The sequence below is a fragment of the Euprymna scolopes genome, chromosome 3 (genome assembly GCF_053919585.1).
Source record: "Euprymna scolopes isolate OS-2025 chromosome 3, ASM5391958v1, whole genome shotgun sequence".
In the NCBI taxonomy this organism is placed as follows: Eukaryota; Metazoa; Mollusca; class Cephalopoda; order Sepiida; family Sepiolidae; genus Euprymna; species Euprymna scolopes.
In genome coordinates this window covers 24,956,059-24,983,510 of record NC_136484.1, presented here as the reverse complement: position 1 = coordinate 24,983,510, position 27,452 = coordinate 24,956,059, and the positions used below count along the sequence as shown (strand labels likewise).

General features: G+C 32.0%; 1 protein-coding gene across 1 annotated transcript in view; it reads left to right on the top strand.

Annotated features, from left to right (window-relative positions):
- LOC145253731 (exosome complex component RRP45-like) overlaps positions 1–26,103 on the top strand; it is a 285,110-nt gene extending 259,007 nt beyond the window's left edge. The window contains exon 14 of the mRNA XM_080112961.1: positions 25,958–26,103. Coding sequence (XP_079969087.1) covers positions 25,958–26,033 — 76 coding nt within the window. The 3' untranslated portion in view covers positions 26,034–26,103. The remainder of the gene's footprint in view (positions 1–25,957) is intronic.
- Positions 26,104–27,452: the final 1,349 nt, after the last annotated feature.

The following is a 27,452-nucleotide window of genomic DNA, read 5'->3' as shown; positions in this document are numbered from 1 at the left end:
TTCGAGAGAGGAAAATTAATGTACTTAACTTCTTTACGAAGTCAACTGTGAGAGGTTGAGGAGAGTCTTTATTGGATATGCAGATATATATTTCATATAGAAATCAATTGTTAGACTCAGAAAGGGGCCTCTTGATTACTGAGAACTTACCGATGTAAAAGGAAAAAAAAAAAAAGAATACAAATTTCATGTATGTAAATAATAAAAATAACTATACATATAACAACGCATGCAAATACCATAAAAATTAATCCATAAATATTTTAAAATGTGAAGAATTTGAAGCGTATTCTTTTTTTTTACCAAAATGTGTGAGTTTGGCATTAACTGACCAGAAAGATTCATAAAGCCATAAAACAAAACAACCAAACCAAATCAAAATGACGGCCACTAAAATGATCTGGACCCCCCCCCCCCAAAAAAAAAAAAAACAAAACAAAAAAAACAAAAAACAATCAGTTTTAGAATTGCTAATTCATTAAATATTAAAGAAAAATCAAATTTCCAAATAAAGTTTAAAAGTTCAGATGAATGAGATAATTCCTTGATCTTTTGTGATTAAAAAACAAACAAACAAAACAGGTTGTTTTTTATGGATGGGGGTGATTTGTTTACATTTAAAATTGCAAAGGTTATCTTAGTTAAACGTCCATCTGTGATGAATGAACATTTTTTAATCCAAGTTTCTAATGCAGGTAATATTGTTTCGAATATTTTCCGATATTTATGCCTTCTATTTGAATGACCTTGTGATATTTAGTGATTTTAATGTCATTTTCTCATTTAACTCTCTCTAAAAGGATATTATTATGATATTGTTATTTGCACGTTAAATGTGATCATCCAAGTGTCATTGTTTTCAATTTTATTTAAATGTTCTGTTTATGTTGTAATTTATCAATCTTTTTTTTTTTTTGTGGAGGTTCACTTAAAGTTAGATTTAAAAACAAAAATCTTTGTTTGGATCTTTCATGGTATAACTGATTTCAATAATGAAATGTAACAACAACAACAACAACAACAAAAACAACAACAAACATTATAAAAACAAAAAATCACAGGAAATCATAGATAAAAAGATAAAAAAAAAAAATTGCAAACATTTTATTTAAATGAAAGAAAAAAAAAAAGAAAAGAAAAAAAACTTAAATAACGAAAATGGTTGACTTTGCTGAAAATCCACTTTAGAAACTTTGTAAGAAATAAAAATCCTTCCATGATTGAAATGACAATCTGCTTCCTTTTATATTTAAAAAAAAAAAAAACAAACAAAAAAAAAAAACATCCAATCCCAATTCCTTTGGAGGAAAAAAAGACTATTTTATTTTATTCTCTATACTCTAAATTTCTAATTAATTAAATGAATAGGAGTGGTATATGTGCGTATATATGAAGGAATAATGTATGTTAGCATGTATGTATGCATTAATGTAAATGTATATGATTTTTTGTTTGTGTGTATAACACTCTTCAAATGTATATGAACATATATCTAATAAATGTATATTCACCTATGTAGATGTGTATGTATTTAAATCCTATGCTTCAAATATATGTTGAGTGTTTGAGTGACCTAATGGATACCATTGCAGACTATGAAATTGACCATAGCAAGTTCAAATCCTATCAGATCTACTGTGTTAACATGTGCTAATTCTATGTTTTTATTAATTTTTAACTAATAGGTCATCACTTATCAAGGTTAAATGGATTCGAGGATAACGTTTAATGAGATTGATTGACAGTTGAAAGACAAAAATATTATGAGAGGATTGAAATTGTTGAATGGAATCAAAAGTTTTCTTATTTATGGGAATGGTTTGTGGCAAGTACCTGGTGCATTCAATAAGTTTCCAGACTTTTTGTCGTAGACTCTTAAAAATTTGGTATGTTATTGCTATGCATCTGAGAGATGACTGACCTATGTCTATGATTGCAGGTTCAAATGAACAGCTACAGTAGGAATTGGAATCCATCCTACTAAAGCCTGATTGTCACAGCTGGTGAATTCCAAAAATACAGTCTGGATATGAGGACACTTTAGAAGAACGATATGTAATGAAATTCTGTTTTAAACTTGGAAAAAATGCCACAAAAACGTATGGAATGCTTCAGACTGCTTTTGAACAATCTTGCTTGAATCGAGCATCAGTTTTTGAGTGGCTTAAGAGATTCAAGGAAGGCAGAGAGTCTTTGAGGGATGATAAGAGGTGTGGGTGAAGTAAGAAAGTCAGAATACCAGAGTTAATTGGCCAAATAAAGATTTTCATGAATAAGGACCGTTGTGTGCCTTTAGAGACAATAAGTGCACAGTTTGATATCAGTGTGGCAACTGTGCACACAATTATTTGTGAGGAATTGAAGATGCGAAAGATTTACATGAAGTGTGTCAAGATGGGCATCAACACAGTTCTTCACCCTCCCTATAGTCTGGACCTTGCTCCCTGTGACTTTTGGTTATTATCTAAGCTCAAGGAAAACCTTATGCGACAACTGAGGAGATGAAAGAGGCTGTGATGAGGGTGATTGATACGCTCACACAAGAGGACTTTCATGAGGCCTTCCAGAAGTTGTTGGAATGGTACAACAAGTGCATTGCAGCCGAGATTTCTTCGAAGGGTACCAAAGTTTCGTGTATGTGCCCATACGAAAAAAGTTTGAAAACTTATTAAAGGCACCTTATATTTACTGACGAGTATGAAATCTGCAAGGAAGTAGTCCTACTGTAATGAGTTCCATAGATGGAGCTCTTGCAAAGAAACTCTGTTCATGAAAATTCTGCTTGCTGCTTGGCACACTTAAGAGAAAGGAAAAAATTTTTTTTTGCTGTGATAGAAAACGAGTTTTTGTTGTGAATGTCTTACGAGGAAGCACCAGAGATTGGAATTGAGGACATTCCACAGAAATAACGATAGTGAGAAACTAGCAGCGACTTTTTTTGTGAAAAAAGGAATTGCAAGGTACAAAAGAGAGTTGATTTTGTATTTTGTTGAGAAAGATATGAAGTAAAAAAACAATTTCATTCCTCTAGCTATGCGTAAAAATAACAACTTGTGTTCAATCTATTGTTTCCAATAGGCATTGGGTTCGCTCAGACTTGAAATTCTTTGAATTTTAATTTTTACCTTGGAAAGGTCTTATTTCTATTATTACCTTGAAAAATCCTTGAAAATATGGAAAATGTCTTGAAAGGGCCTTGAAAATTGTATTTTTTATGTCCAGTAAAAATTTGTGCTGAAATATTAAAAATAAAATCCAAATAAATACTATTAAATTTTTTTTTTAATTATTAATAAAAAAAATGCCATTAAAAATTTTTAAAAATAGTAAAATCGAAATACATTGTTCTGAAATTGCATAGTATCGTGGATGCAAGAATTACGTCCTTTTATCACAAAACTAAATTGGGTAGTTTCAGGATAAGGGGACGTTACTATATTTTTTCGGTCTGGCCGACCTAGTTTTCGATTATCAGAAATTTTTTTTCTCGCATTTTTTTTTCCGGGGGTGGGACGGGGGGGGGCATTCAAATCTCCCTCTATTTTTATTCTCATTTATAATTTATTTTCGGGGGGGGGCGGGGGGAAGAGCATAAAGGTGGTGATGGAGGTGGAGCAGTGGTGGCCCGCCATGAATAAAAGTGACCCCCCCTCTCTAAAATAATACTTTCCTTGTGCGAGCAGGACTCTCCAATGGTGACCCCCCCCCTTCCTGCCTGGAGAATGCCTTGAAAAACTTTGAAAAGTCCTTGAAAATGGACATTGAAAATCTGCACGCACCCTGTTGACATAAAATAGTAATAAAAAAAAAATAAATCAAAATGGTTGAAATGCCATAAAACAAACCGAAAATACGTTAATAGTTGTTTGAATCTTATTTGGCTTCTTCGTAATTTTGATTAAATATATTGTTCCATTCTATTTTGTATTTTACTTTTTATTGTTTTGTTTTCCGTTCCCTCGTTTCATTGGAATTCTACTTTTCTTACTTGCATATTCTGATATACTTGAAGTCTGGCATAAAGCTACATGCTTTTGAGGTTCCACTTGGAACATTCTGTCATTACCTCGAAGATCATCAGATTCTGTAAAAATGAGATAACTATAAATATTGATAACACCCATATACAGAGTGTCCAAAAAGTCACTGAAGGGTTTCGAACTTAGATTCTTTATTTTTGATTATATCTTTATGTAATTTAAACACAATCTAAGACATTGAGAAGTTGTTTTTTTTTAATTTCAAAATTCAAACAATCTTTATTTATGAAAAACAATGTCTTTTAAATGTTACCCATTTTCAGCTTTGCATATTTGTACTCTTTCCGAAACATTTATGACAGATTGCAGAATCTCTGGATTTTGATTTAACTCATTTCATTCCGCGAAATGGCAGGCCTCGAAACGTCAGACCTCAAACCTAAGAATTGAAGGAAAGCATCAGGAACGAAATAAGGGAGTGAAATCGCAATCCAGAGATTCTACAATCTGTCATAATGTTTTGGAAAGAGCACAAATATGCAAAGACATTATTTTTCATAAATAAAGATTATTTGTATTTTTTTTTTTTATAGAATTTTTCGCAATGTCTTAGTCAGATTGTGTTAAAATTACAGAAACATATCAAAAATAAAAAATCTATTTAAGTTCTAAGCTCCTCAGTGACTTTTTGGACACCCTGTATTTTTTTGGTATTATGTTTTTTATTTTATTTTATTTTATTTTAGCAGAAATTGTACAACATTTTTTCATTTTACAAAATTAAAACCAAAATATTCTTGACTATGAATAATTTAATATTTTAAGGTTAAAATTTTCTTCCTTTTGTTTATGTGTTTTGCACTTGGGTCTTATGATCATACATCCAATACTTTACTCTCCTCTTCTCTTTTCTTTCTTGACAGAATTTTAACCTTGTTGTGGCATTTTACTTTCTTGTTGCTCTCCTTTTATTGCTTTTTCCCCTTTCGATCTGTTTTAAACGTTTGTGACATACAACTTTTTCAGCTGTGTTATAGAGGCTTTTCTCAGTAATTTTATTCATTGTAGCAACCCTAGTGCATAAGTGTACCCTCTCACACACACACACTAATACCATTTTCACTTTTATTATGGGGGAAAAGTCATAAAGTCATTAGTTTTATAGCCTTATAAATTTCTTCATGGATTTTTTTTCCTTCATGTAAGATGCGTGTTTATTCTTTTAATAAAAAATTATATACTTTTATTTTATTTATTTATTTTTTTTTACTTGGGAGTCACCACTTATCAAGACCCAAAGGCCACTCGAGGATAAAAGTTAATGAATGTAAGGTGGTAGTGTAGTGATATTTATGAAGACGGCTTAACAGGAACTTGTTTACATTGGATTTGAAAGCTACCATGTTGTATTCAACTGGGAACTAGGTCAGCGGAACAGTGTTCCAAAGACGGGCAGTTCTGGGAAAAAAGCTTTATTCATGGAATCTGCGTTTAGACAGACATTCTTTCTCTTACAGACACTGATATATATATATCATTCCTAACTTTAAAAAAAAATATTTATTTGTTAATAATAATTATATATACAAATTTTGAGTTCTATTAAAATTTCTGAGTGCCAGTAATATATATGGGTTTGGTAAAATTCTGCACTATTAAACTTAGCATTATGGAATATGTATTTGAGGTAACTAGGTACATTATCACTTTTTTTTTTAAACTTTAGGGGATTATCATCGAAACCAGACCTTAGTCTCACAAAGAAAGAGAAAAATAAACATGAAAATTTAAAATCAATTCTATCTTTATTGCTTACTCTACTAGTATAAATTTTATTTTATTTTATTTTTTTATATGCTTTGAGTGTAATACTTTGCTAATGTGGGAAGAATGAGTTATTGTAGGAATGTTTTGCAATTAAGTATCATTTTGACATATCAACCAGTATCATATTAGACAACGTAAACTTAGTCTAATAATTAATATATAAAACAATTAGATAAAAAGTCATTCTCCTTTTTATGTAAAAATGCAATAAAGGGAAGAAATTTCCTTTAAGAATGAACAAATAAAATGAACTTTAAGCTGCAAAATTGTATACCTATACAAGGTGGAACAATAAATTTGTCACCCTAAAGAAAACAATACTACAGCTTTATTTTAAAACTTTTATTGAAAAATCAATTCAAGTAACTTGATTATGTAGTAGAGCTGGCATTTATTCAATCTAGCTACCTTCAGCTTTAATCATCGCCTCAATACGGGTCTGGAACTGGGAACATGTCTTTTCCACAAATGCCAGTGGGAGCTCGGCGAATACTTGGGAGATGGCAGTGATTAGGCTGGCTTTGGTCTTGTGGGAGGTCATGTTGGTGATGTTCTCAATGTATGACCAAAGTAGTAGTCCAGCAGGTTCAGGTGGGGGGGGGGGGGAGGAAGTGAGAGAAGAGTACAAAGTTGTAGTACTCCTTCTTAAGCCAAGCCTGGGTTTTTTTGGAACTGTGAACCTGCACTGAGTCCTGCTGACATACTCAGGGTCTGCCAGCGGCCACCTGATTGCACCAGGAGATCTTCACACGCTTCAGCACATCCAAGTCCACTTTGGTGTTAACTTTCAAGCCGACTTCAAAGAGGTAAGGTAGCATGATGTGGCTCTCACTTGAAACCAAAGACCATAACCGTGGCAGGAAACTTTGTTTTCATCATCCTTGGCACGTCCCTGCTATTTGTGGTGCTGATGAATCGCCCCCTTAAGTAGACACTTTTATTAAATCCCCACACTAACGTACTGTACATGCAATAACCCTTATCCCTGAGTGGCTTCCGAGCCTTGATAAGTGGTGATCACCTTGTAAAAAAATAATATATATATATATATATATATATATATATATATATAGTACTGATTTAAAAAATTAGATAAAATACATGACTTGAATCGAAACCAAAACATTTAGCGCTCCAGCCATGTTCCCTACCGTTTGAGCTAACCTGACACATAGATAAGAAAATAATGCAATTCAACTACTTTAAGCTATGATTAGTTTTGTGCATGTGCAAACTAATAGGAATGTCGGCAAGTTGAAATACACATTTGCCAACATTCCCTAGGCTGGGAGTAGTTCAGTCACCCTGACAAGTCAGCTTAACAATAACCTGAACTTTGTCGATCTCATTTTATTATGAAGTAGTCACAGAGTTGAGGTTTTCGGTTCATTTTTACTTTTCAAAATACAATTCAGTCAATTACGCATTTATTTTTTAAACAGTGTCTAATAAATTCATATACTGTACTATAAGTCTACTATAATTTGGTTTTACTTTCATTAATATATATATATAAAATCAAGAAATAAAAATTAAGTTTACAGGACAAAAGCTTATGTAAACGTAAAGTAAATATTAATATTTAAATAGTAATCCCCCCCCCCAAAAAAAAGAAGCTCAATACAACCAAGATAGGAAATAGAGCTCGTTATAAAAGAACACAAATCTTCAAGACTATGGAATTCTTTTTTGCCCTGCATTAATCAATGAATGAAATCCATGCTTGAAACTTATGTTTGAATGTTTGTATTGTTTTTTGATAAAAAAATTCTTTTTTAAAGACCCTGGACTTGATTTTATGTGATGTGAAAAAATTCACGCCCATCGTAGACAATGTGTATAAAAATACTATCGCAGCCCAAGGGTTAATGTCGTATCCTGGGGTTCTACTGTATTTCAAATTACTCAGTAATACAACATTGTTTTAATTGATCTATCGATGTCTTAACTTTTTATTGATTGCTTTGATAACCAATTTTTAATGGGAAATTCATTTTTCATTTTAATGCAAACTAAAATTCTCCTAACTTGAGCATCGAAAAGACAATATAAAAAAACCCTTTTGTTTTTTTCCTAATTGATAAAATGTGACGATGTTCGTACACAGTAAATTTCCTCAGCATTTAAATATATCAAATAACATCATGACAATCAGCTTTTCGTTGTTTTTTTTACCAAATTACCAAAATGTCAAATGAAAATTATTTCTTTGTTTGTAAAGATTACAGCTTCATTAATTGCTGCCAGTATATGTAATGGTTTTATTTACACAAATATCTGGCTACATGTCATGACGCATTAAAGCAAAATGCCTAATCATGCCGGATTTATGAGAGCTCCAGTTGAACGTGTCATGACGTGTAGCCATTAATTTATGCAAATGAAACGATTATATAAATAATTGTATTTATTATTAAGCACTATTATATAAATGCAGTAAAGATTCTCTGGATTTTAATTTGTATCTTGATGTGTGTGTGTGTGTGTGTGTAGACATAGAACATGAATCGATAAAAATGATATGAGAATGATACGATGGATGTGTGCCATAAAGGCAGGTTTAATTTTGATGATCTCTGAGGGAAGTTGATTCTGGACAGTATAAGTGTGCAGAACAGAGGACTTAAGTGGTATTGCCATATTGAAAAAAGAAAAATGAATGCGAGGTTTTGGGCTGATTATTAAATGTAGAACAGTTAAGGTAGCAGGTTCAGTTCAGAAGAAGTGATAAAAATATACGAGGAAAAGAGAACTAAAGAAAACATTGAAAAAGATAGGTTAGTTTGGTAGCCATGCACGCATGTACAATGGATGTTAACCGAAATATGAGATCGCTCTCTCTCTCTCTCTCTCTCTCTCTCTCTCTCTCTATATATATATATATATATATATATATATATATATATATATAATATAATATAAATCTCACCTGTCTGTTTAAATGTATGTATGCATGTTTGTATGTCGTCCTAAAACTTTCGACAGAGGCACGGATTTTCACAAGATCGGTATTGTTTTGAAGCGCGACCCTTCAGACAACAAATATTGGAAAATTGGCTAAAAACATTAATTCCTTCACCCTCAACTGGGCACTTTTCTATAAGGAGGGGTCGCTTCTGTCGCCGATATTTTCAAAAGTCATCCCCTCTTTTTGATTGATTAGCCTTAATTTAAACCTTCGTCACTTCCAGTTTGGCGATGGGCGCAACAGCAAAGACGTCACGTTTTTTTTTTTTTTTTTTTCCACATTTTTTTCCTCATTCGCTGAACGGGTTTGAGCCTGCCTGCCTACTACCAACGCCAGGCACTCAGGCTAGTATATATATATATATATATATATATATATATATATATATATAAGAGGAACTTTATCTGTGTGTGTGTGTGTTTGTTCCCTATGGATTCCAAAACGGCTGGGGTGATTTTTTTTTTTTTTAAATTTGTAACAAAACGAAGGTACTTGATGTGTCTAAGAATGTTCTTACGTAGGTTTTGTATCAGAAAAATTCTAATAAGTATTGAAAATCGATAATTTAAACAATCCTGTAAAAGAAAGTTTGATTTTAACCAGAGTTAACACTTTTATATAACACTAGCGGGGGTACCCGGCATTGCCCGGGTGTTTGGAGGTGTGTGTGCTCTTAAATAAAAAAGAAACCGGGGGGGGGGGGTAGGATCGAACCCGGAGCCCTGAGGCGAAGTTTGAAAATAAAATTTGAAAAAAACATGAACCGTTTGGGCAACCAGAATGAGTTACTGAAAGATTTTTGAATTTATTTAAGTAAGAACCAAATTGACAGGTGCCCGCACAGAAGTCGTAGAGCGTTACGTCGTCGACGACAACAACGACGTAAGCAATAGCTATTCAGCAAATGAGGTCAATGACCAGGTTTGTTTGTTATAAGCGAAGTAAAAAAAAGAAAACATAAAAACGAACGTTAAAACTTAAGCGAGGGGAGGAATCAAAACATCGAAAAAAAACACAAAAAAAAATAACGTAAGGCAAACGAACGATGTTAAATGTAAAAATCGAAAAAAGAAAACAGAAAAACAAACACGCAAAAAATGGCTTAAATAAGCCTGTTTCGATATTAAAATTTAAAAAATCGGTGGGTATCCGGGTGTTTTTGGGTGTGTGTCGGGGTTGGATAAGCAAAGTAAAAAAAGAAAAAAACAGAAAAACGAAAGTTACGTGAAAAATGGCTTAAATAACACTGGTTCAATATTTAAATTTAAAAAATCGAAAAAAAAAAGACATCTCACACCACGATTTGAACCCAAAACATTTAGATAATGACCCAACACGCTAACCAACTAACCTACACGACGTACATGAAATTTAGTCAACTTCAACTATTTAAAGTAAATCAGGTCATGACGTCATCCGACGCATGCGTAGAACCGGTCGTCATCACAAGAAGACCGTTTTTGTTGCCCCCCCCCCGTCGAAAATTGTCGATTTCGGGATGAAAAAATGAACGTTTTTGGCCAATTTTTCAATATTTTTCGGGCGAAGGATGGGGCTTCAATATGATACCGAGTTTGTGAATTTTCATTGTGTCTGTCGAAAGTTTTTAGCGGACACACATACAAACATACACACATTTTCGCTTTTATATATATATATATATATATATATATATATATATATAGAGAGAGAGAGAGAGAGATATAGATAACATCACAAATGCATTTGAGAAGTTATATCACCGCACAAGCAGAAGGGCCCAGCATATAAAATCAACTATAGATTCTTTTATAAGACAAGTTCGAAATGAATGTTTCATTTTAGAGCACAATTAATCCATGATATTTTACTTTTGTACGTATGACTTTAATTCAAGTAATTATGTGAAAATAATTTCATAAAATCAAACAGTAGGCTTTTTGATAAGATGGGGGTGTTCGAAATTAATGTCTAGAGCACAATTGAACCATCATACTTTACTTTTGTATTTTGAACTTTAAGTCAAGCCATTATTTAAAGATAATTTTATAAAATCAACAGAATATTCTCTACAGTGCAATGTAGACTAAAATATATTGTGGACCAAGTCACTGCAGGGAGGCATGTGAAGCTTTCTCCCAGTACACTGTGGGGGATCTCCCAAACTAAAGCAGGAAATAAGTCCATTTGATTGAAAAATTTCAATAATATATATGATTTTAATAATAATAATAAAAGTATGAAAGGATGGAACATTTGTTGATCCTCATTCAATCTTTGACAATGTCGGATCTCCCTGTTAGTATGTATATATATATGTGTATATATATATATATATATATATATATATATATATATATATATATATATATTAGTGGTGGGACGATGAATCGGAATCGTTAATCGTAAGAATCGTGTATTTTGGGAGGTATCGGAATCGTATCGTTAAAAAATACCTTAATTTTCCGATTCCTTCATTACGATTCTTTTAGTCTGATGTTGAAAAAAAGAAAAAAAAATCCTGATATTTCTAACCGCAAGAGAGAAATAAAAAGAAACCAAAGAAATTCATTATTAACAGGGCAATGCTTAGTGCCCCTCCCTTACAAGGTTCATTCATTCAGATCTATTGTAATCAAAACTACAAAAGAGTTAACTTGAAAAGAAGTATGCAGGGCTCTACATTGCGAGTAAAAATAAAAAAAAACGCTTATCTTTTTAGCGATTGTTTTTTTTTTACTGACAAATCTTCTAATACTGAATGAAAATGCTTTTTCAACTTATATTTTCTTAAAATAAAACGAGCAAAGTCAAATTATTTAAACAGTAAAAGGTTTAATAGAACAATATACTTTTTTTCTCTTTTTTTAAAAGAAGGCTTTCGAAAGAAATATCTCTAAAATGAAATTGATCACGTATTATTTCGCAAAGTTTTGACAGTAGTCGGTTTCTTTTGAAGTTTCAAAAAAATCGACCCCATACCTATCTCTTCCAAACCTAAAGTTATTAAATAACCCCTTCGTTAATTTAAGGGTAATTAATTCAATTCAGTCAAGTTTTTTTTTTTTTTAATTTCATTGAAATAAAATCCATTATTTTTTTTTTCTCCATAAAGATAAAACCCTGAATTTGATTATATTAAATGCAGAATAATATAATCTTTTTTCTAGAATTTTAAATTGAAAATTAAAAGTGTTTTGTGCAGTTCTTTGCCGAACGAAAAAGAAATTAATATATATATTTTTAAAAGGTTTTGTAATCAGTTAATTTTTATGTCATTTACGATTAATTAAATAATTTCATTTTAAAAAGTATTTATAAATAGAATTTTACTAAGGACTTATAGTTGGGTTTGTATTACTGTACACATAGATTCGAAAAAGTTGTCAAAAAACAAATATATAACAAATAAATGTTATCAAAGGCAAGATAAGTTATTTTTCTACCTAACTGGATATATTTTTCGGGTTTTTATTCAATGTAACATGTTTATTCAGCTCGAAAAGCATACAGTGTTTACCGATGTATTGGAAAATTCAAAATGGCGCCCGACACTCTCTTTAACACGGTAAGTTTGGGAAAAGATGTTATAAATAAAAAACTATACAAAATACTGCTAGAAACTCGCTCAATGTATGTTACCGTGACATATTTTGATATATATTCGGTGTTTTTTTTTAAAATAGTATTTTGTCTAGTTTATTATTTATAACACCTTTTCCCGAACTTACCATGTTAAAGAGAGTGTCGGGCGCCATTTTGAATTTTCCAATACATCGGTAAACACTATGTTTTTCGAGCTGAATAAACATGTTACATTGAATAAAAACAAAAAAATGTATCCAGTTTGGTAGAAAAGTAACTTATCTTGCCTTTGATAATATTTGTTTGTTATATATTTGTTTTTTGACAACTTTTTCGAATCTATGTATACAGTAATACAAACCCGGTTATTTTGTATCTACGGCGCCATGTCACGTGGTATATTGTTTTTTTTTTTTCATTACGCACGTTCATTTATAAATTATTAAATTAAATATTTATCTTTTTTATATTTAATTAGTATATATTTTCTTTCTCTTCCGCTATATTTTTTTTATTTAATTCATTAAATCTGTTAATTATGAGGACCAAAATAATGAATCGTGTGTATTTATTCTCTAATTTTCTTGTTTTTGTTCTGTTATATAAATTCTATTTTATTTGTTTTTTCTCTGAAGGATAAATTCTATTTTCTTTGAGTTTTTTTTTTCTGTATTCCAATTAAGTAAAATAAATTTTCTCTAAAATAAATTTTGCTAATTTTTCCGTTTAGTTTGCTGTATAATAATTTTATTTAATCCAAAACACGACGGTGTAGACATAAAATATCTCTTCCAAAGTTAGGGAACATATTTGGGAACTACCGAACATAAGTATAAAACTACCTGGTATATTTCAAAACAATAATTCCCTAGGAATCGGAATCGGAATCGTACTTGGTATCGGAATCGTTAATCAATATTTTCCTGGAATCGGAATCGGAATCATATAAAAATTAGGAATCGTCCCAACACTAATATATATATATATATATATATATATATATATATATATATATATATATATATATATAAAAGTGAACGTGTCTGTGTGTGTCTGTGTACATTTTCCTACACAATAACTCTGTCAATTTAAAGTCTACAGACTCGAAATTTGATATACAGGGTCCTGAGATTTGGGAAAATCTTTGTAATCCGTTTTCGGCCAAAGATTTGGCTGTTAAGGGGTCAAAGTTCAATGATTTGACCTTTCAGAACTCTACCAAACTCCTGTGCCAATTTTGGGTCTAAATGCTTGAAATTGTAGATATAGGTTCCTTGGACATGGATCTAACTTAATAATTTGATTTGAGCTCAGAACAGTAAATGTTAAGGGGTCAAAGTTAAGAAAATTGACCGCTTTTTCTTTTTTTACTCAATATACACCTCCAAACACCTGGGCAACACCGGGCTGAAATGCTAGTATATATATATATATATATATATATATATATATATATACACACACACACACACGCTGAGTGAATATAAAATGTATATTTTTAAACATATATATTCCTTATAAAATAATCAAAATTGTCACAAATAATAAACTCAATGAAGGTGTATTATTGCCTTCAGAGCATATATACTATATATTGCATTTCAGTTACCATAAAAACGTTAATATACAATGATGATTTTTATTTTTTTTTATACTTATTTATTATTGCCTATATTTAAATATAGACAATTTTTTTTTCATAAGCATTACACATGTTTCATTGGGTATATAACCAATGTTGCCATCACACAAATCGCCATAGGCAGATAAATAGACACATAAGTGGGTAAAATGTTAAAAAAAAATTGCTTCAAGGAAGGAAAAACATTTATTTCAGAAATTTAAAAAAAAACTAATGCAATTCTCTATCTGTATAAAAGCCAAGTACGTCCAAGGATGGAGTACTGCTGCCACATCTGGGCAGGAGCTGCTAAAAACAGCCTATCCTGCCTTGACAGAGTACAAAATAGACTTTGTGGTTTAGTGGGGGATGCCCTTTTCTCTTCCCTGCAACCTCTCTCCCGCAGAAGAGATGCTGCAAGCCTGTCTTTGTTTTATCGTTATTTCCATGGCAGGTGCTCGTCTGAGCTCCAATCCCCCGTCCCCCCTCGCCAATCTTTCACGAGAAACACCCATCTGGCTGAAACTACTGTCAATAATTTCCCCCACTTTTTATCTGTGCCTAAATCCAAACGTAGATTCCATGAGCAAAGCTTCTTTCTTAGAACTGCACGCCAGTGGAACTCTCTGCTGCTTGCCTGTTTCCCACCTGACTACAACTTGGGCGTCTTCAAGTCCAACATAAACAAACTCCTGATAAACCGCCCCCTTAAGTAAGACACTATCACTCCCCCCAATACTAATGATTACTACAATACTCTCTCATTGATTACTGTACATGCAATAACCCTTATCCCTGAGTGGCCTTCGGGCCTTGATAAGTGCTGCCCCCCATGTAAAAAAAAAAAAAAAAAGAATCTAAGAAATGATAGTTAAAGAAAGATATCTCCTCAAAACAATTGAAAATGGCACTGCGTAATTAAAAGAAAATTAGAGTTTGACACTTGAAATAAGTTTATGGAGTTGAAAATAAAAGGGCAACATGTAGTTTTTGTTTTCTTATCTGTATATCTATAAAAGTGAGAATGCGTGTGTGTGATGACACTTCTCAACCTATATACTCAACAAATTTTTGATCTACAGATTTGAAATTTGGTATATAAAGCGTTCAGATATGTGGAAAACTTTTTTATCGGTTTTCATCCGGAAAAAAGGGCTGCTAAGGGGTAAAAATTGGCCACCAGATTTTTATCTGTTTTCAACTGTTTAACAACTGCGCATGCGTGATCGTGAAATATGACAACTACTTTAGGTTGAGCGTGAGTTGGTTTGAAAACACTCTTTAAAAGTCATGTCCAGCTGGTACAAGGGTTATTGTACTGGACTTGCTGTCTTTAGGTCCTGGTTTTGATCTCAGCTAGAGTATTTTTTTTTTTTTTTTTTTTTTTTTACTTACAAGAAGTGAACTGTTTAGAAAAAAATACATAATACTCGCATGCACATGTCTCAGTTTCTGTATTAAGTAAAATATAATATTTATGTATATTTTACGACCTGGCAACTCTGGGTAGCCTGCTAGTTGTAAATAAAATTGTACATTTAAAATAAAAATAATTTTTTTTTTATATTGGATGAATGAATAAAAACACTTAATTATGTTCATTTGAACTTGAACTTTGTTTTGTGGCTTCTAGTTTAATACTCAGCCAAAAAGCTATTATTTCTCATATATTTATATTTATATGAATTGGTGCATGTTTGTGCTGTTTTAGATAAGTATCTATCCAAATTAGATGTAAGTAATTATTTTTCTGGAATCTACACATTCTCTTTAGCAGGTCACCCTTCCCTGTTGATTGCAGTTGCTATCATAATCGGTTTATTAGGACTTGTTTATGTGACTTATTGCACTTAACCGAAGCTGGGAAAGTTGTGTAGCCAATCCCTATGGTTGGATTAAACACCTTATCCAAATAAGGGAGGGAGCTTAGAGACAAACAAACAAATGCAATTCTGTGATTCCCTTTGTGATCTTTATCCCATCAAATTCATTACCGGAAAATTGTTACTGGTGTGGTTGTCACAGATTCCAGGGATAGAGATCTTTGTCTACATATTCTTTTACCAAGACGAAACAACTTCGAAGAATTCTGATTGAACGATAACATTCACTTTTTTTTTCGCAACATGGTCGCCTGTGGTTATAAACAACAAAAGGGAAGAGTTAAAAGTCTGTTTTAATGTATTCCTGGGCAATGTCGAGTTTCTTCTGTCCTCTCCTTAACATCATAATGAAACTCATGTTTTTTTAAAATTGTATTCCTTGGCAATCTCGTGTTTCTCCCCTTTCCCTTTATCTTTGCAACATTATAATAAAAGGTTTTTAAGTTATTTCCAGACAATGCCAAATATTGCATTATCCCCCTCTCTCTTGTGTTTCTTGAATGCTAAATAATTAGGGTATTGAGCACTTTCGAGTTCATCATATACTACTTACAAAGTATAATGCTACATTATTACAAACACCTGCTCTATCTAGAATATTGAGCACTTTCAGATTAAACATATCCCACTTACCAAGTGTATTACTGTATTATTTCATGCAACTTCTCTGTCTACCCTAGACAGAGACACTTTTGTATTAAGCATATACACTGTATCAAGTATAATACTGTATTATTAAACACACCTGCTATATCTAGAATATTGAGCACTTTCAGATTAAACATGTATCACTTACCAAATGAAATACTGTATTTTTTATTCCTGAACAACACTGAGTTTGTCTGGTATGCAACATTATAACTAAATAAATTGAAGTTATTGCTCCTGGGCAATACAGTGTTTAAACAGACCTGCGTTATCTAAGTTATTGAACCCTTTTGGGTTAACATATAGTATTTTTAACAAATATAATACTGTATTATGATTATCATTGCTCCTGGACAATGCTGTCTTTCTTGTTTCCTTCGCTCTCACAATGATCTGAAGAGAAATGATGTTGAAGATAATAGACTGAAGAAATGCTAAATAATCCACAAGGATTTAGTGCTTATCAATTTCGCTCCTAATTACTAAATGATAACAGTAGTCATTGTAAATATCCCCCCTCTTCCTATGCTCATTACTAATTATGTTCTGACTGCCCCCCCCATGGATATAAGACAAATGTGCCTATTTTTTCTTTTTGTGAAGCAATGCCAAAAAAAAAAAAAAAAAAAAAAAAAAAATTAGATCCATTAGTGAGTTTTTGTGTAGTTTTTAACTTTTAGCTGGACGAGCACACACACACGACTTTTTTTTTCAGATTAATTGTAAGGGAGTTAATCAAGACAAATAAGATTAACACCTATAGCCTTGCAAAGATGATTAAATCAGCTAGTGTATACTATTAAATAATTCAATTCTTGTAGATTATTTCACACTGAATTCTCTGTTAAAAAGAAATTTAAAAAAACAAAACCTTTTAATCTCAACCTTTCCAATCGATGATTCTGTTTCTTTCAGAATTTATTTGCAAACAATTATTAAATACCATTATCTTTAATGACACCACTCCTCTGGTACTCTTCCGTGTTGTAGCTGCCATTGCTAGGTTCCGTTTTGCATATTTGAAAGTTTAAAGCACTTAATTGCCCTGCCGTAATTCATTAGGAATACCAATCCCATAATCATTGCGCTAATGACGATGATGGAGATGATGCTTCTGAGCTGGTAAATCTCCATCTGATAAATTGTAACCTTTTCCATCTGTCTTAAAAAAAAACCCTGTTTTTTTTTTTTTGTTTTTTTTAAACTTCTCTGCTTTCTCAAAATACATGCAGGAGGTAAACCACTAGAATTTGTAGAATACAGACTTTTTTATTTTGTGTATTTGCTAAATTCCATTTATGTTTGATAATTCTCACCTCTACTCTCTCCCCCTCCCCCTCTCTCTCTCTCTCTCTCTGTATATATATATATATATATATATATATATATATATATATATATATATATATTATCTTCAAAACTATATATATATATATAACTTCACCTCTCACATACTCTGAAGTTTTCAAACTATGTTCTAACCAGCAAAAGTATTTATAAATGTTATTTTGCTAACTGTTTTTCTTTTGAGGATAAAAACTAAAAACCATTGTTTGAAACTCCATGGAATAAGGAAATAACCATTTTTAATTTGTATCCCTTATTTTAAATAATAAATATTATAAATTCTAATTTGCAAAATTTTACCTTCTTTTGTATATATATATATACACACACACACACACACACACACATACATTATATAAAAGGAACTTTGCGTGTGTGGCCAATTTTTATGAAATTTCACACAAATGTAGTTCATGTATCTGACAGTGTTCTTAGATAGGTTTTGTATCGGAATGTCTTTGATAAAGTGTCAATAATAAAAAAAATCCGATGGAAAGACGGAACAGGCAATTTTGACCAAAGTTAACACCTTATACAGCCTAACATCACAAGTGTAGTTGATAAATTTTATTACCACACAAGCAGAAGGGCCCAACATCTAAAATCAACAGCAGGTACGTCCAAGGATGGAGTATTGTTGCCATTGTTGCCACATCTGGGCAGGAGCTGCTAGAAAGGACTTATCCAGCCTTGATAGAGTTTAAAATAGACTTTGTAGCCTCGTAGAGGATGTCCTTTTCTCTTCCTTGCAATCTCTTTCTCACAGAAGAGATGTTGCGAGTTTGTCTCTGCTTTATAATTATTTTTATGACAAGTGCTCGACTGAACTCCAATCTATGCCCCCCTCCCCATGCCAAACTTTCACAAGAAACACTCGTCTAGTTGAAAACACTATCAATAATTCCCCCCACTCTTTATCTGTGCCTAAACTTAAACATAGATTCCATGAACAAAGCTTCTTTCTTAGAACTGCACGCCTGTGGAACTGTCTTCCATTTTCCTTCTTTCCAGCTGACTACAGTATGGTTGTCTTCAATGCAAACAAGTTCTTGATGAGTTAACAAATTTACCGAATTTCCATTACTAACGATTACTATATTGTCCAATTTTACTACTGTACACTCTTTAACCCGTATCCTCGATTGGTCTCTGGGCCTTGATAAGTGGTGATGCTTATGTATAAATAAATAAATGCTTCTGCTTAAAGCACGATGAAATATGATACTTGACTTTTTCATTTTAAACTTAAATTCAATCTATTATCACTGCGTAAACGGAAAGGCTAGGCATATAAATCAACAACAGGTTCTTTGATATGATGGGCACGTTATATATAAAAATAATTTTATAAAATCAACAGTAGGTTCTCTACAGTGCAATATAGACTATGATGTATTGTGGACTAAAGCACTGTGGGGAGGCATGTGAAGCTTTCTCCCGGTGCGCCATGATGGGTCCCCAACTAGAACAGACAATCAATCGATTTGATTGAAAAATGGTCGATTTCACCGATTTCGATGACAATAAAAATATGATGGTGCGAAACATTCATTGATCATCATTCAATCCCAAGCATTTCGGACATATGGCCATGCGGTTTGCATTTATATTGCGTAATTTAGAGATCCAATTTTCACACACTCTGTGCATTAAATTAGGCTATATTTCGGCAATAATGTGTTGAATGTTGTCTTCCAAGTGGTCTATTGTGTCTGGTTTATCAACATAGACATGGGACTTTACATATCTCCAAAGAAAATAATAAAATGAGGGTAAATTGTATGAATGAGGTAGTCAGTTGGCAGATCCATTAGACCAAGTAAGGTATAAAGACCCTAGCCGACGATGAAACAAGAGGGACAGCTTTTGGTCGACATCAGTTTTACCTTGACCTTTGCACACAGCATTTCCGTAAGCAAACATAAATGGAGTCAGATTTAATAGCTCTGTTTTCTAGGAATGTGGCTGTAAGAATTCTGTAGTCATATTGGATGGTGTATGTTTTCTTTTTGTTTCATTTTATTTCGATCGGAATTCTAAAAAATCAAGGGCACTTGATCTCTATATGAGATGCAAAGATATTCGAATATTCCATTAGTTTTCTTTTTATCCATCAAATGTTGGGTTAGTAAAGAGGTTAATAATATTAATTTCCCTCTTACTTATTGACAAGTTAACTACGTTATAGCATATTTTTCTCTTGGTCTTACTGGATCCCAGGACAAGAATTCCTCTAGTCTGGTGGAGTATCCAACTCTGTGTTGTTACTATAGGCAACATCACTTAGAGAAAGTACACCAATCCTTGTATAAACCAGTGTATGATAGTCATACTGAGGGGATTTTATTTGGGCTTCGAATGTTATTTTGAATATTTAGTCAAATTTTACTTATAGATGAAAGTATCTTCATGCCAGATTGTCCTGACAAATCTGTATACAGAGAGACCTTACACATTTGAGGACAGTGTCTAGTAGTTATTGAGGTTGTCTCCATGTGTATGTATGTATTTGTATCTGGAGAGAAATTTATGAAGTCATGTTAAAAACATTTGTAATTTTGATTATTTTTTTTTTGTTTTCTTACTTGTAATGATAATTGCCATGAACGAATGTGAAAAGCAATCGTGTAAATTTGAGGTGTGTTTGTTGAGTGTTGTTGAGAGGATTTTTAATCATCTGTGATCCTTGCGTTTTAAGGAGTGCATCAAATTCTACAAGGAATAAAAAAAAAATATATAAATATATATATATACTAGCATTTCAGCCTGGCGTTGCCCGGGTGTTTGGATGTGTCTGTTGAGCAAAAATAAAAAAAATGGTAGTAGGAAGGCAGGCTCGAACCCGTACCGCAAAGGAGGAAAAGAACGGGGTAAAACCTAACGTTTATGGTGTTATGACCACCGCCAAACCGGAAGCGACATTTTTTAAAATTAAGGTTAGACAATCTAAAGGAGAGGATAGCTTTAAAAAATATTGGCTAAAAAAGTGACTCCCCCCTGTAGAAAAGTGCCTAGTTGAAGGGGAAGATATTAATGTTTTTAGCCAATTTTTCGATATTTGTCGTATGAAAGGTTGAACTTTAAAACGATACTGATCTTGGTAAAATCCGTCGCCTCTATTGAAAGTTTAAGGCAGACATGCAAACAGACACCCATACATACATTTATTTATATATTAATAACTAAAAATTTTTGACCCAAACTGATGAAAAAGCTTGCCCTATCTCTGAATACCCTTTATGTAAAATTTCAAATATTTAGACCAGAAATTGTCTGAGTAATTTGGAAGAGACCGCAGAGGTCAATTTTTTTTTTTTTTTAACTTTGACCCCTATTATGACCCCTTAAAATTTATTGTTTTAGGCTCAAATCAAGTTATTAAGTTAGATCCATGTCCAAGGAACCTATATCTAAAATTTCAAGTGCGTAGACCCAAAATTGTCGGAGGAGTTTGGTAGAGTTCTCAAAGGTCAAATCATTGAACTTTGACCCCTTAATTGCCAAATTTCTGGCTAAAAACCAATCACATCGATTTTCTCAAATCTCAGTACCCTGTATATCAAATTTCGAGTCTGTAGACTAAAAATTGACAGAGTTATTGCGTAGGGAAATGTACACACACACACACACACACACACACACACGTTCACTTATATATATATAAACAACAAAATAGAAATAATTTATGTAGAAAATCTGAACTTACTGTTTACTGTGTTTAAATATAAGAATAAATCTTTAAGATTTTGTTTAAATTGGTTAAAATTTCTTGACATAAGGATTTAAATGTATCTGCCATGCTTTTCTTCTTGTCTACTTTGATTTTACCATTGACAGATTTAAAAAAAAAAATGTCTGACTTTTCGGATTTACATCTTTTATGTATACGTATTTATTCATTCGAAACTTTATTATTTAACTAAAAAAAAAAACCCTTTTTATTTATTTTTTTAGTATAAAAAAGCAACTTTTATTCACCCCTAACAAAGCACATTGACACTAAAATATCAAGAACTACTGTGATTGCAGGAACAAATTTATAGAGGGCATCCTAATTGAGGAATTTAGCAGCAAGATGTTTGTTTACATTACATTTATGTCATTGCACATATTAATTTTTTGTAACTTTGGCATGACAAAAAATGCATTTGATATTTTTGCGGTACTACTTTAACTCCGATCAACAATTAATACATAATCCTAATTATTTATCTGCATACAATGACAATTTAAAAAAAAAAATACTTAACACTACTCACACTTTGGGAATTTACCTACAGTAGGTATGAAACATCTGTATTTATATAGAGAAAGGGACATTTTTTTTTTTTTTTTTCTTTGAGGTTATTAAAACTTAACATTCCATCACTAATTACATAACTTAATATTACCCTCTTTGCTGTCATAATATTTCATGTACAGCATCTCTTTGCACATTAAATGACTTGTTTTTCTTCTTCACTGGCATCTCTTCTAACATTCTTTCCTATCCAATTGGTTATTGAATATATTGTTCCTTCATGAGAATTGATAAATGATATATATATATACCCTCATATACAGGGTGACCTAAATGATCTTACACATTTGTAGGTAAAATAAAAAATTAAAATAACAAAGAAAATATTTCTTAAATATATGTAGAATGCCATTTTATTTCACACAATCTTAAATATTAAGTTTGCCGAATGTTTGCCATCATTGCTAACACACGATTGTAGACGTTCATGAACGTTTTCAATAATTCGATAGATCATTTCGGGTGGAATAGCAGCAATTTCGGAAAGAATGGCCTGTTTTAATTCTTCAAGAGATTGAGGCCGGTGGCTGAATATTTTGACTTTAAATATCACCACAAGAAAAATCGTAGGGGTTTAAATTAGGCAATTTTGCGGACCAAAATCAAATTTATAAGGGTATTTTAAAATTAAAAAAAAAAATGCCTAAATAGATATAAATGAATTTTGACCTAATTAAAATAAAATAGCATTCTTTGTACATTTTAAAGAATAAAAAATGTTTTTTTTTCTTTATTTCATTGTTATTTAATTTTTTTTTTTCACCTGTGTGTGTGTGACTAAAAACTAAAAATAAATGTCTATTACTTCTAATAAAAATGTCTTACCTAAAAAAAAATCATGCTTTAAAATAAGTAATAAGACCAAATTGCTTTGATTGGCTTTCAATGTTTTAAATGCAATTCAAATATATGCAATGCTTCAAAAGTGGGAGTATATTTTCTTACATAGCTCCAGCAGGAAATAATAGATACTGACTTGCCATGAAACCCAACAACCAACCAACTTCCTCCAAACCATTTTGCATTAGCAATCCACAAAAGACTGAATTTCCTAAAGTAGATTATTTAATTAATTCGACATGACTTTTCTATCTGTAACACGGCTCTTATATCATCTAACATGCATTCACCTTTGGGTAAGCAATCTGGAAAAGAGAGGGTTAATTGATATATTACAAACTCTATTTGTTATAAACACCCACACGCATTCCATTATCCACAACAACTTTTGCCATCATACTTATTCTTATTCTATTAGTAGTAGTAGTAGTAGTAGTAGTAGTAGTAGTAGAAGGGGGGGGTGAAGTAATTATTTCTTCTAAGCATCTCTTTTATCATTTCTTAGTTCTAGGGAAGAGTGTTATATCCTGTCATAGACTTTGAAATCGGCAGAGCCAGTTTCAAATCCCAACAGATCATTTGTGAATATTTATACACTAAAACTCCTACTGACTCCATAAAAATGAGAAGGGGAGGAGATCTAAATTAATTATTTCTTATATTCCCACTTGCTTCTATCCTTTTTTGGATGATAAAGGAATGAGTCTCTTAAACCTCCGGGGTCATGGGGTTCATCATTATTTCATGCAACATGTCTTGAGCAAGAATAGCCTGGTGGTGCCTAGGTCTCAGAGCACATACAAATTATTACGAAATTACGAAATGTTACTGTTATCACGAAATGGTCACCAGGCTCAACGTTGTTTAATAATTTTGGTGATCTAACCGGAACCGGTGTTAACGTGATAATGCCGTATATATTTTATTCTTTTTACTTGTTTTAAAAGAAGAAAAAAATGATCTACTTGATATGATTACAGGGCTCTACATTACGAGTGAAACAGTCGCATTTGTGAATGATTTTTCAAAATGGCGACTAAAAACAATGGAACGCTTATCTTTCGGCGATTGTATTTCTTTCACTGACAATCTTTCAAAGCTCACTGAGTGAAAAATATCTTTTCAACTTTTTTCCTTTTTGATAAAACGAACAAAATTAAATTATTCAAACAAAAGTTTAATAGAACAATATACTCTTTTTTTTAAATGAAGGCTGTTGAAAAAAAAACATCGGAAGAAATTATAATGATTATACTTTCAAGTATCAACATAAAATTTGTTGTATATTTAGAATCACACTTATAAAATAATGATGTACATACTCGTCTCAGAACGAAGATGTCATATTCTAAAAATCATGTGGGTTTGGCTTTTCTATTTGACTAGTAAACGAAAATATTTAGTTGTCAAAGATCAACTTAAGATACATTTGTCCATAGAGCCCTGGATTATTTACTTGTTTTATGTTTCATCTCTTTTGATGCTTTTTATTTTTTATCAGACATATTTTTTGATCTTCTAAAAACATATGAAGTATCACTTAGTTGGTTGCTGTATACTGTTGCAGACTTTGAAATCTGTAGAGCCAATTTTAAATCCCTGCAGATCTATTGTAAATATTTACACATTAAAACTCTTGGGGGGGGGGAGACATGAACCAATGGTTTTATCTCAAACTATTAGTAAAATTTGGTATTATACTTTGGCATTATCTTGGAAAGAGTTAAGTTGCTTTTAAACAGTTTTAAATTCATGAGAAAAATGACAACTTTTTTTATTGATTAAAAAAGAATTCATATTTTGTCAGTTTTTCTTTATGTATTTTAAAGCATATGAAAGAGTATAGTTTTTGTTTGTTTGTTTATAGAATTTCCAACTAAATATTACTTTCTTTAATAACCATGAATGCTTTGTCAGTTATTTTCATTGAAGTCTTTTCAGACTATTGTCCTCGTTCAGTATTTCCACTACGTTTCGGCCGATATGCTTTCCAACTTTCTTCAAGTTCATTTATAGTAATGGCTTTTCTCCATATTGAATATAACTGCTGTTGATTCATTATATAATACAATGTGATGAATAGATTTATTTTTTTTTAATATATATATATAACAAATATCAATATCAACAGATATGACTGTGACATTAAAATAAGATGAAATTGATCTGTTATGTTATTTTTTTCTTCATTTCAGACAAGGTATGTTGTCATCGAGACATTAGCATCTAATGTTATTAAGGGTTAGATTTATAGGGGGACATCCCAACAAAAAGATTTTCTTTTGCGTTGTTATATCTTTTATAAAATTTACTGAGAATATATTTGTATTCAAAGAAGGGTCATTCCAAAAGTAAAGCCCCCCCCCCTTTTTTTCTTTAAAACTAAAAAAAGTTGAAGAGCTATGAAGACGGAAGTGGTGCCATTAAAATGAACGACTGTTTGTGCACCAAAATTTATTTTTCTACATAGTCATCACCATTCTCAATGCATTTTTGTCTGTGATGAACGATGGCTCTGTACGGGCGTCCAGAGACTGCTTTGTCATACAAGAATTGTTCCCAAAGTAAACCTTATACACACACCACACACACACACATATATATATATATTACTAAAAAAATTGAAGAGCTATAAAGAAAAAAGTGGTGCCATTAAAACTGCCGACCGTTTGTGCTTCAGAATTTATTTTTCTACATAGTTACCACCATTCTCGGTGCACTTTTGTCAGGAATTCAATAACACATCTCTGCTTCTGACACACTTCCACAACAGGGGTTGCTTTCTTAGTGTCTCATACCGTCAATATCTGTAACAGAGAGATGACACTTTCAGGTTATGAATGCATAAGTTCACTCCTCAGAGCAACTCTCTGATTCATTCGGGTGGAATAAAAAAAAATATAGGAGGCATTACTTGTTAAATTTTATTTGACTTTTGTACTAATTCTTTTTTTTTGTTTTTTTTAATTTTTTTTTTAGTGCACCCGCCGAAGGAAAGAAGCCGACCCTACGGGATCTTTTGTTAGCGCTGAAGAAAAAGAAAGCAAGTGAATAATAAAGAAGGCGGTTTACAAATCATCAATCATTTGTATATAAAAAAAAACATCTTTTGTTACAAAACAAAATGGCGTTTCTTCATTTTTTTTGCATTTCTTTGTTTTCCATGCAATTTTCCAGTTTTATTTTTATACGCTGAATGTGTTATGTGAGTTTAAATTTTAAAAAGATATAAAATTTTAAAATATACTAAACAAACCATTTAGATTGATGATCTAGTGTTCTTTTAAAAACACTGAATCTTGGTTACTTGTTTATTATCTAATTCCTATACATGCTGGATGATATCGTTTCGCAACGTCATCCATTATAACATATCTGACTGCCTTGCACCTCTGGGTGCAAGGCAGTCAGAGCTGGATGTCTGAGACTCGTTTGGATTTGTGCGCCTCTCAGACGGCTTTAGACTAAGGGATTGTGTTTGGATTTGGTCAAGCCTTCAACCTGAGGAAATGAGTACGATGGTAACCTATAAAGAAAAATAAAGCTTGTTCATTGGTTTTATTTAGAGTGAGAATCCTTTGTTCCAATACTGAATTGAATAGCAACTGAACAACCAGTGGGATGGTCAAGGCCTGTGCAGTGGACATATGCACGCACACATGCGTGTTTATATCTGAATAGTACAATTATCCTCATCTTGATTGTTACATCAACTGTTGTATTCTTCGACCATCTGCAATGATGTGTTGTTGATATTTACATTATTTAGTCTTCATTGTGGTTGCGATTATGTATGCAAACTTTGAGCTCATATACTCTGCACCCTCTTAAGATTCCTTCCATGAATTTTTAATTGAATTCTTTATGTATACTAATGAGTAACTGTCGCATAATTAAATGTATATATAATTTTCTAGTTTGCACTTTTTAAATGCCTTCGAAATTATATATACACCTGACAATTCTTTTGTCATTCTGAAAATCAACACAGATGAATTTTTTCAGCATACAAGTTTATTTACAATTGATTGTTGACCATTGACAAAAGAGAGAGAGAGAGAGAGCGACACACACACACACACACACACACACACACACACACACACACACACACACACACACACACACACACCATTACCACTAAACGCAGTTGTTCTGTTCTGTCTTTCTCTTTCTTATCAATGGTCAACAGTGAATTGTAAATAAACTTGTATGTTGACAAACTGGAATTTCTCACTCAAGACTCATGACAACTGTCGGCTCTCCTCTCTTTCTTCTTTGTTATCCATTTTTTATAAAGACATCAACCGATATTCTTGAAATGTAAATATTGAAAATATTTAATTGTTCTTCTTTATCTTGCATTACACAATTCTAATTGTAAATTCAAATGTAAACCTTTCTTTGTTTTTGGTGATAATTACGATTCAGGTAATTTTTATAGGACACAAGAATGTAGATCAAAGTCCATCCA